Below are 10898 nucleotides of genomic sequence, written 5' to 3'. Positions count from 1 at the left end.
GAGACTTTACTACTAGGTCGCATTTCCTGATATCAAAGTTCTTTCCTTTGCGCTTTTCTGTTCCTCTTTGTTAAATGTACTGATTGTACCAAAAGACGTATGACGTTCTTCGATTAAAGCTCCAAATAATATAATTTCTCTTCACAGTATCCCTGGCTTGTTCATAACTCCTGTAACCACTACGAAGGCTGAAAGCAGGATATGCTTTATGTTTTTTGCCTTCTAATTTGTATCTTTTTATCAACTTGACTGATTATTTTAAGGTAACTTGTAGAAATGTCGTATCTCTCAGACTTTCGCCTCTTCATCAATTTTGCATTAAATTGTCCAGTGTATTTAAAAGATACTTATGGTGCCTAGAGTTATTTTAAGAAACAGGACTAGAAGTGCTCACATTTTTTCACTGTGATTTCCATTACTACTGTTCTTCCCAACAGCATGGATTATCTTGAATAGAGAATACAGAGACCTAAAGAACTCAAAAGGAGTCATTAGTGTACTGTAAATGGCAGCAGCAAAATTTGCCAGCTAATGGTAGCAATATGTATGTGGGAGGGAGAAAGTACACAAAATAATGCTCTACTTGAGGCATGGGAAATCACACTTGTGGTGTCTTATGAGCTTCCAAGGTTTTCTTTAAGAGCATCACTAAGAATTATGCATCCTCTGATAAAAAAGGCCCTGAGCCAAAAGACTGTACAGCTACTTTATAAAATTCTGACATTCTCTGACGCTTATTTTCTCCTTCAACACAATTTTGCTGTTGTCCTTTTATAGCGTGGGAGAGAGCCCTGTTACCTTTTTAGCCTCTAATCTTATTTCCAGGTTGCAGACTAGATTCTGCTTTAGTCAACTGAGTTGGATGGAGTTATGCCAGGAAGAGAGCTAAGGTTTAAAACGTGTAGACTTTAAAACTAAGAACTACACTCATCAGTGTTAAACATCTAAATCCTTGTATAATTTGCAATATATTTTAAAAGGCTAAGGCAGACCTGCCTTTGTGTATTATCAAGTACCAAATGCTGACACAAATTTCCCTTCTTCTGATGGTCTCCTGCTTCTGTGGTCGCTCACCTACAATATAATCCAGCCCACTGCAAGTGAGAGTTTAATGTTGTTGCCTCTCAAGGTTTTGTTCCATCACTTTGTTTTTTATAACAAAACATAGATTCTAAGTCCCATTTTCACTTACAAAGTGTGTCTTGTCGACTTTACTCTCAACTGATTAGGACATATCACATGTGAATATTACACCTCAAAGCAAACTTGGGTAAAAATCTATTTAATGGATGGAAGGCTCTTTGTAACATTACAAAAAAAGGGGAAGAGACATTACTGTCGCCTGTGGACTACTGAACTACTCACTGCAACGGCTCCTGACTGTGTAAGTGCTTTGATGAGTGCCTCTGGTGAGTATGCTCTCCCTTCACCTCAGATGATCCTCCTACCCTCCCACATGCCAGCCTGAACGCTTGTGCCTATAAAACACCCTTCAGGACTTCAGGGGCTCACGCGTGGCTTTGCTTGGGGCTGAGGGCCGGCGGTTTCCTACAGCAGTGAGGCATCCGTGAGGTAACATGAGGAGCGTCTGACAACCACCCTGACTCTCGACAGCTACGAGTCCCTTGTGGGGCGGCGCAGGAGGTCGAGCAGCGCGCCGGTGAGCGATCAAGGCTGAGGCCCCACTGCAAGATGGCGGCGGCGCCTGACCCGCCGCCTCCGCCAAGATGGCGCCGGGCCCCTTCCCCCACCCGCCAGCCCCTCTGCACGCGGCAGCCCGGGCGCGCGCCCAACCGCTGCCCCGGCACCACCCCGCGCCTGCGCGCTGGGACCCGTCGACCCCGTGCGGTCGCAGGCGCCGACGTAAGCAGCATGCGCCGCCGTCTGCTGCCGGCCGCGGGGGCGGGCGCGCCTGCGCAGTGGGGCCGCGCTCGGTGCGGGAGGCGCAGAGGGGCCGGAGATGGCTCCGGCGAGGCGCCGTTCAGGTACCGGTGGCGGCGGCAGGAGGGGCCCAGAGGTCGCGGCGACGCTGTCGGGAGTTGGGAGTGGGCACGGTGGGCCCGCGCTCAGGCCCGCATTGTTGGCCGGGGGCGGCGGGAGGAGAAGGAGGAGGAGGAGGAGGAGAAGGAGAAGGAGGAGGAGGAGGAGGAGGAGGAGGAGGGGCGGGCGGCAGCGGCCTCGCCGCGGCGGGGGTGGGAAGGCGCCTGCTTCCCGCCCGGCCTGCCACCGCGCCGGGGGAAGGGAAGGGCCGGCCCTCGCTGCCGCCCCGTGCCCTTTCTTCGTGCGGTGGGGCCCGGGTACGCGGCGGGTGTTGGCGGCTGCGCGCGAAAAAAAAAAAAAAAAACAAAAAAAAGACCAAAAAAACCCCAAAAAACAAACAAAAAAAGGTTTCGTGGTACTGAGGGGGTTAAAGCCGATTTACAAAAATAATCGGGGAGGGGTGCGGTGAGCGGCCCAGCCGCGTTTAACCGCCCCGGGGCCGGGCGGGGACGCCGCCCTGGGGCCGCTGCCCGGGGAGAGAAATAGTAAGGAAAAGTAGACACCTTGCGTTCTGCCGGGTCATCTTCCCTTCGGCCGCCTTGGAAACTGCAGTAAATCTTCGCGTTTCGGTAGCTCTGGTCCCATAGTTTGGAAGGGCAGAGTGGAGATCGTGCCTCAGCAAAATATAATAACTTTCTTTGCAACTTTTTGCATTTCCCTTTTCTGTTACCCACGAGGTTTAGAGATGTAAATATCATCTTTCAACACTTTTTTTTTTTTTTGACCCAGAATTAAAATAGCCTGATGATATGTGTTTCAAAGATTGTAGCTGCGCTTTATTTTACTAGATTGCAATTATAGAAGATAGACACCCAGGAGATTTTGCCTTTCGCCATGGCTCAGTTTGGAGGACAGAAGAATCCCCCTTGGGCTACTCAGTTTACAGCCACTGCAGTATCTCAGCCAGGTCAGTTTACATATCACTTCATGTTTGAACCCTGACATCTGGTAGATTTGGAGATTCTGTAGTTTGTTATGCGGTTAAGAGTGGCACCATGCTAACTAACTTATTTAACTCCTCATTAAATGATTTAAGTTGGGAGTTTTTCACACAATGGAGACATTAAAGATTGTTGCCTAATACTAGCTGTTGAGGTTGTGTGTTTGTTTGTTTGTTTGTTTTTCTCCAAGGAGTGATAAAATCCCAGATGAATTTTTATTTATTTTCTTGGCCAGTGAACAACATATCCATATTCTCATATCCAAATATGTGTAAATCAAATTACCTTTCATCAAATTGCGTTGCTCTAAGCTAAATAATAACAGCACTAATAAGGCATTACAGATTTTGTAAGTGCTGCCTGAGTTTCATTTCACGGGCAGCCTAAATTAGTGTTTACAAAGTATTTTACCTTTATTAATATATTCAACATATTTCACATGGTGAAGAGATCTCTGAAATTTGTTACTTGGGTGGGGAGTGTGTTTATATTTTTTAATGCCAAGTTAGAACTTGAAGATCCCTATAACCAAAGGTATCACCCCGCCAAAGATAGAGAATTTCCTTTGATTTAGCTGGGAATCCTTGTTTAATTGCAGACCAGTGTATTTGAAACCCTAGCCAGCTAGATTTTCATGTTTTGCATTGGTTTATAGCATAAAAGTTTTTGAGGTGAGAACGTGAAGCTTGCTATGTGGTGAATCTTGTTGCTTGGATTTCCAGTTCTCCGATGCCTTTTTCTATTCTCGAATATAGTGTGTTTCCTAAATATTGTAGTTCTGTTGTCTGATTTGAAAACACTTCAACAAAGCTGTGGCACTTTGAGGATTTGGGGTGTCGAAATATGAGTGCAGGCAGTAACCTTGTTGAAGAGATGTCTTTGTAAAGAGTTGTATGTTTTTTGCAGTTGTCCTTTGCCTCTTGCTGTAGTTTGATATGAAGTTAAATGACATAACTCCTTTGTTAGTGGTTTTACATCTGAGAGCTTAGTGAAAGTTGGGAGTGCTTGCCATGCTTTGGAGGTGCGTGTCGGGCTTTAAGAAAATAAAAAAGAACAAATGTTTCTCCTGACTCCAGTTTTCTCTCCCGAAATGACTTCTCCATCCCCAGTTTTTCCTGTGGGCACTGGTCCAATCTGAGTATGTATCCTGGGGGAACCGCACCACATGTTTCACAATACTCCTGGTGTGCTTTTCCTTTTCCTCCCTGCCCATTCAGTCCCACTCTACCTAAACTCTTGCTGTTCTTAACCAGCTGCCTACAAGTGTTTTTTCCCCTTGTTTCTGTGAATAGCTCGTGTTTCCCTTGTCCAAGTGGCGCTACTTTCCTGTAAGAAATTGCTCTATAGCTGGAAAGGGTCGGTGTTGGGACCGTGGGAGAGACAAACTTTGGTTCTTGTGTCTGGGTGGGTGATACCTCAGAGCGATCAAAGGATGGAGCATTCTTGATCCGTTGGTTGATGTGACATCGGTGGAAGACTGAGGGCCAGCCCGGTGTCCTGTTCCAGAGACATAAAACGTGCAGAAGGGGAGGAGCTGCAGCCATCTTAGAGCTGGATGAGCTCGGACCAGAAGGGGGCCCTGGAGAAGAGGACGATGGAGTGAGGGCACTAGAAGCACACACGGCTTCTCATGCATTTTCCTATTCCCGTGACTCTGCCTCTGATTAGCCTACTTCTGGACCTCCTTAAATGAAGTGCAAGATTTTAACTGGGATAGGACTAGTTAGTGTCAGTTGCTGTGAGAGGTTTTTCACATGCTCAGTGAGGACAGTATTTTCAGGGATCTGATCCAGCAGCACCTGACTCAAACATGAGAGCCATTAAAAACTAGCCTTTGCTTGTGCTTCTGCCTTCTTTTTCCCCCAGCTTTATATGCTGAGGATAACATCATATGGTCTGGAATATCTCTTTGGTCACTTGGGGTCAGCTGTGTCCCCTCCCCAGCTCTTGTGCACCCCCAGCCTGCTTGCTGGTGGGGTGGTGTGAGAGGCAGAAAAGGCCCAGCAACAACTGAAACATCGCCGTTATATCAACACTGTTTCCAGCACAAATCTGAAACGTGGCCCCTTATTAGCTACTAGGAAGAAAATTAACTTTATCCCAGCCAAAACCAGCATACCCATGTACCTTGTCCTCTGATTTTTTTTTTTTTTTATTGGCAGTGCTGGTTTATAAAACAGAGCACAGGAAAGTTCTTTTGCAAAGTATGCAGCGTTCTTTGGCCCTGCGGAGAGCTGAGGAACCGTGTATACTGTTGAGTAGTTGCCTTTTGTGCACTTCTCAACACGAAGCTCTGACTGTCCAGCCAGGTTACTTGCCTGACAGAGATGCTGTCAGTGCTTAGGCATGCTGACCAGCGTGTCCTGTTTCTCATTTGTGGCTGCACTTGAGAGGTTGTGCAAATTGGCTGACCCTTGGGAATTTCAGTGTTTCCAAACTGATTATATTTTCAGAGGATTGGCCAAAAGTGTTAAATCTGTTTATGCATGCCAGCTGTTTTTTATCCAAGTGTCAGGTTCCTTCTCCAAAGCATCAAGGTGCTTAGGTGTGGGGAAAAGAGATTTTGATTTTTATAACACAAGAAACATGATATATAGCTTTCTCCTAAGCTGTAGACAAAAGCGGTGAGTGATGGTGTTATAAACCTAACTTGATAATTGCAAAAATGTCATTTCATGAGGGTATTTTTGCATTGCTGTCTTGGGTGCCGTCTTGGCCATCTGTGGTGAAGAAGAACCTAGATGAGTTAAGGCTCTTAATTGTTAAGGTGTGACACTCTACGGTAGTTGTGGAGTGACATGCTGTGTAATGAACGGCTCCTGGGATCCCTTTAGGATAGCTTACTAATTACCGTCTGTGCCTGTGCTATTAGAAGAGAGACGGGTAATTCCAGGTGCCAGCAAAGATCTCTGTGTGAAGAGAGACTCTTGCTTGTAACACAGTGAATTTGCTTCTCCTTGTCTCGTGGTTTTGTGCATCACATGACTAAAACCAGTATAAAGTCCCTGCTGTGCTGGATAAGCAGTGCTAGGGCATAAATTAAATCATGCATACTGCAGAAAACTGAAGTTTAAGAAAACTAAAAACTATAAAACCCTTAGATAGCAGAGATTGTTTTTTGCAAGTACTCTTTGTACTTTTACCTTTACTAATGATGTGCAAGTTCCTGAAATGCCTGAAAAGGAGAATACCCTCCTATTCTCTCAGCTAATAATTTTTGAAATGTCTTTGGTTTGTATCTCAGTGCTTGGCATATGCTATTCTCAGGGTGAAGATTTCTGGTTGCATAGTGACATGCGTTTTTATAGAACTGTAGTCAGTCCTGGCTATGCCGTGTTCTGTTGTCTTTGCTGTTTCAAGTCTTCATTGCATTACAGTGTAGAACAACACACCTGATGAAAGCAAAAGTGCCTGAAGTTCAGTATCTTGTCATTGCTGGTGAACCCTGTGAGGTGTCCAAAGAAAATCTGTGAGAATAGGCCAAGCACATAGGTGGATCTCGAAGCCACAAAGAAATAGTAGCTGATGCACAGTTTGCTGGCTTGCTGTGAATGGATGTCCTGTGATAAATACTCTCAGCCTAGTTTCTGTTGTGTGCCTGTTAAAAGGAATTGTTTTTGGAGTAGGTTGTATGGAATTTATATTGCAAGTGTGTTAAGCTTGAAGAAACTTAAACCCGAGGACCCAAACCCAGAAATTCTGACAACTGTGAAAAGTGTCCAAAGCCATGGATACGGTGCACTTTTACTGTAATCCCAATAAATCTGCATCGCTTACCAATGAGATATATGTAGCTATATACTTTGAGGACATTTCCCTGATCTTAAAGGTTCTCTGGAGTTCAGAAGCAGCAAGACAGAATACGAAATACTGTCTTTTTGTTTGCTACAACAGACATTTCTGTTACCTAGAAAGATGCTTGAGCTGCAGCCTAGGACTTCAGTTTCTACCCAGCCCCTTTCAGATGGACGTGCCGTGCAGTATTTGATGCGAGTGGAAGCTGTTTAGACTGCGTTTGAAGGAAGGCATCGCCATGACTCTGCTTAGGGAGATAATTACAAATCCTGAAAAGCTATTGTTTGTCGCTGCAGTTGCCAGTAATAATAATACGGCAGTCGGATGTCAATTCCACGCTCAGTCTGTGATTCATTCTCTGTCTCTTGTTTTTTTCTTGTTTTTTTTTTTTTTCAGTAGTAATGCAGATGCAGTTGCCTGTTTAATCTGAGCCTGTTTGTCCAAAATGAGTATGTAGATGAAAGGTAGTCAAATTAAACTCCTGGAATACTTCAGGGCAAATCAGTAGAAACAAGATACAGATTTGAAAAACGTGTTACTGCAGGTTTTAGCCTGCAAGGGGATCTCAGTGGTCTTTTATCCTTGTACTTTGTTAGTAAGTTGATCTGCAGTGTTGTATATGATGTGATACCCAGTTAATATTAAATGCTCATACAGTGGTGGTAGAGTTGACAAAAAACCTTTTTTTTTTTTTTTTTCTGATGGACAAAATAAGAGTCTTAGGGTGGGCTGGGAATTGTGTGAGATAATTGTGGGTTGTACTGCCAGGGAAATTGTCATAGTGGAAACTGAAGAGTGGAATAACCCCAAGATCTGGTTTTGGGGGCAAGCATGTTAATATTTTTGTTTGTATCTTTCGTACAAAAAGTAGGAAGCAACTTGTGAAACTTGTTTGATGGCACTTCCTAGCTCCATCCCACTGTGCTGGTACAAGGTTAGAATAGAACATCAGGCTGAACAACAATAGTAAGTGTAGTCAAACAGATTTAACAGTAACAGCATGAAGGGAGTTTATACCCTACTAGGAATTTCTGATCAGCATGTGGAAATAAGAGGAGAAACATTATTGCATTGGTTATTTGACTTTTGTGAGTCAGCAAAGCAGTGCAGCCAAGAAGAGCTGAAGTTGTCCCAGGATGCGACACCAAAGCATTTTCATTAGTTGTAAAGGTCTGTTGAAGGTCTGTTGTTTGAGGTTCCAGATGATCGCATGCTTCTGGATGGTCAAAAATCCACATTCAGATTGGAGCTGATGGAGAGACAAGAGGTAAGAAAATCAAGAGAACGTATGGCCTGTTACAGGAGAAGCCTTGGATTTTACCTGCTTGGCTTCTAAATAAACCTGAATTTGGCAATTTTTAAAAGTCACATAATACTGGAAATACTGTGGTTTTGCTGTACTATAGGATGCTTGATTTGACTGTTTAAATGTAATGTTTCATTCTAAATTTGCAAGATGATCAGTGCCATCAAGTTGTTTTCTGAAGATTGTACTTTGCTGGAAAGAACAGCGTGGTAGCGGGGATTACCTCAGTCAGGATCTGTTGAGCTCGTTACAGCGTTTTTTTGTGTTCTGTGGTGATGATCACCAACTACAAACAATCTCTTACTGCATCCCTGGGTCAGGAATGACAACTTCATTTTGGATCACTAAGAGTGGTGTGGAGCACAAACTCCGCAGGAGGAACAATGTAATCTGTTCATGTCATTTCATTGTGCCTGTAACAGATTTGGAAGAGAAAGGAACCCTGTTCAGTTTGGATGTTCTTCAGTTCTGAAGGTGGCTGGCTGACCTGTTTTTGCTGGCAGATGTTTCTCTTTGGCTTTATTTAAACGTGTGGACTAGACCGATAGCTTGATAGCTTATTAATGTATATGGTGACCTTATTAATGTTTATAAATATATAAAGGGTGAGTGCCATGAGGATGGAGCCAGGCTCTTCTCGATGGCAAACAATGATAGGACAAGGGTAATGGGATCAAGCTGGAACACAAGAGGTTCCACTTAAATTTGAGCAAAAACTTCTTCTCAGTGAGGGTGACAGAGCACTGGACCAGGCTGCCCAGGGAGGTTGTAGAGTCTCCTTCTCTGCAGACATTCAAAGCCCACCTGGACATGTTCCTGTGCGACCTCACCTAGGCGTTCCTGCTCCAGCAGGGGGATTGGACTGGATGGTCTTCTGAGGTCCCTTCCAGTCCCAAACATACTGTGATACTGTGATGAAGTGGTATTCGATCATGCAGGTGCAGATAACTTTAAAAAAACAGCAAAAGAACTCCTGCTAAAGAGGGAGCAGTGTTTCACTCAGATTTGCATTATGCAGGGCTTTTTGTCCCTAAAAGTTCCATCTATAAGGCTTAAGCATACCTCATTTGGAAGTATCTCATACATAAGAAGCGTAGCATATGGATAGCTGCTCGCTCGTGTTTTGTGTCATCTTCTGCAGTGAAGTAAAAGCTGATATGACAATAAAATAAGCTAATTTTTCCTTTAGGCAGTTTGATTCTGGGCAGCACAAACCTTTCCTAGTAAGAGGTGGAGAGAGCTTGACTTGGTCCCTTTGTACATGAGGATGGATTAAACTCCCTGTTGTTATGAGGCTGTTCCTTCTCTACCAACCCCCACATCTACAAAATCCATCTCACTTGGGGACAAAGACAGTACTGAGTGAAGGGAAGCCTTGTGCGTTTTCAGTGGGCATGTTCCGTAAGCCTCTGTTTCATAGCTGCTATTACAGTAAAGATTTATATTGTCCTCAGAGAGAATGAAATGTATTAATTAATTTACACAACAGAGCAACAGTTTTCATCCGGCTCATCCAAAACCTGAAATACGTTCCAGAAAGGATGTAGTGTGTGAATGTGTTGAGGGTGGGTGTGGATGGGGATGACAGCTACTAGAGCTATAAAATCATGAGCAGCTTGAGGGAAGGAAACGAAGTAGTCTCTGTGCCTCTCCTGTGGTGTACAATTTGTAAATAAATTTAGAAGAGAAGGTAGTGAGGTGTGATCCTTTATCTTGAATTTATATTGAATTTTGCATTTGATTTATTTACTGCATGAGCTTGTGTCAGGAGTGCAGCATCACACGCTGTGTCTAGTGTAACTCTCAGAAAGTCCAGCCGTTTCAGGTTGTTTGTAGTGCTTATTGTGTGTTTTCTTTCCAGCTGCTCTCGGTGTGCAGCAGCCGTCGCTGCTGGGAGCATCTCCCACGATCTACACGCAGCAGACGGCGCTGGCAGCCGCTGGCCTCACCACACAAACACCCACCAACTACCAGCTCTCGCAGTCGGCTGCCTTACAGCAGCAAGCTGCTGCTGCGGCCGCTGCCTTACAGCAGGTAAAGAAAAAGGAATGGTTGCTGTCGACTGTAGGACCTTTAAGAATGTAAAACGGTGGCTTTGTAAAGCTGAAGTATCCAAGAGAAAAGCAGAATGGGAAATGGTGGAGGTTGCGGTACAAACCTGTTTAAGAAACAGTGGGATTTTAGGCCTGCAGCTGTCAATAGTTCTATTAATCTGTGAAGGTGGGAATTTTGGCTACGGAGGGGCTGACTGTTGGCTGTGGAAAACCTCCTGGGAAAAGCAGTTTTACTGCAGCTAAGCTGAGAATCTCAAGTGTCTTCCATCACTATATTTATCCTTAATGGCATTTTTGTACGATTTCATACTGTACCCTAGCTACTGTATAAGCGTCAGGCCTAACAAAAATTGCTGATTTTAACTAGCGAGAGTACATCAGAGTTCGCTCTAAAGGCTAAGAATATTTGTTATGAAAGTAATATGTGTTCAAACGATTAGTTATGTTTTGTATTAGAATTGTTAAATGTGAATCGTTTCTGTCTAAAACTTGCTTAGCAGATATCTTGTATTTGGTATTATTGAGGTAATAATACTTCCCGTTTATGAAATATTTTGCTTTTATCTGTTTCAGCAATATTCACAACCTCAGCAGACTCTCTATAGTGTACAGCAACAGGTTTGTCTGATTCTTACTGTGTACATCACAATTAACTTTAAAAATAATGTTGGTTGTGTGTCTTGTAGGATTTGTCTCTGAAATCATCCTTGTATGGGAAGTTGTTAAAGAAACGAAATAATATTTTTTGTAGTGAAAGAGAGC

General features: G+C 43.9%; 1 protein-coding gene across 7 annotated transcripts in view; it reads left to right on the top strand.

Annotated features, from left to right (window-relative positions):
* The first annotated feature begins 1845 nt into the window (after positions 1-1845).
* The window catches only part of CCAR1 (cell division cycle and apoptosis regulator 1), a 30472-nt gene continuing 21419 nt past the window's right edge, over positions 1846-10898 (top strand). For 6 of the 7 annotated variants that reach the window (XM_065842899.2, XM_065842897.2, XM_065842901.2 and 3 more), the window contains exons 1-4: positions 1846-1985; positions 2829-2947; positions 9944-10116; positions 10710-10754. In XM_065842899.2, the coding sequence (XP_065698971.1) occupies positions 2875-2947; positions 9944-10116; positions 10710-10754 (291 nt within the window). In that variant the 5' untranslated portion in view covers positions 1846-1985; positions 2829-2874. The remainder of the gene's footprint in view (positions 1986-2828; positions 2948-9943; positions 10117-10709; positions 10755-10898) is intronic. The other variant, XM_071811644.1, reaches the window with a different exon arrangement.

This window comes from Patagioenas fasciata, chromosome 8 (genome assembly GCF_037038585.1).
Source record: "Patagioenas fasciata isolate bPatFas1 chromosome 8, bPatFas1.hap1, whole genome shotgun sequence".
Lineage (NCBI taxonomy): Eukaryota > Metazoa > Chordata > Aves > Columbiformes > Columbidae > Patagioenas > Patagioenas fasciata.
Note: the sequence above shows the minus strand (reverse complement) of the source record. Positions and strands in the feature narration are given on the sequence as shown.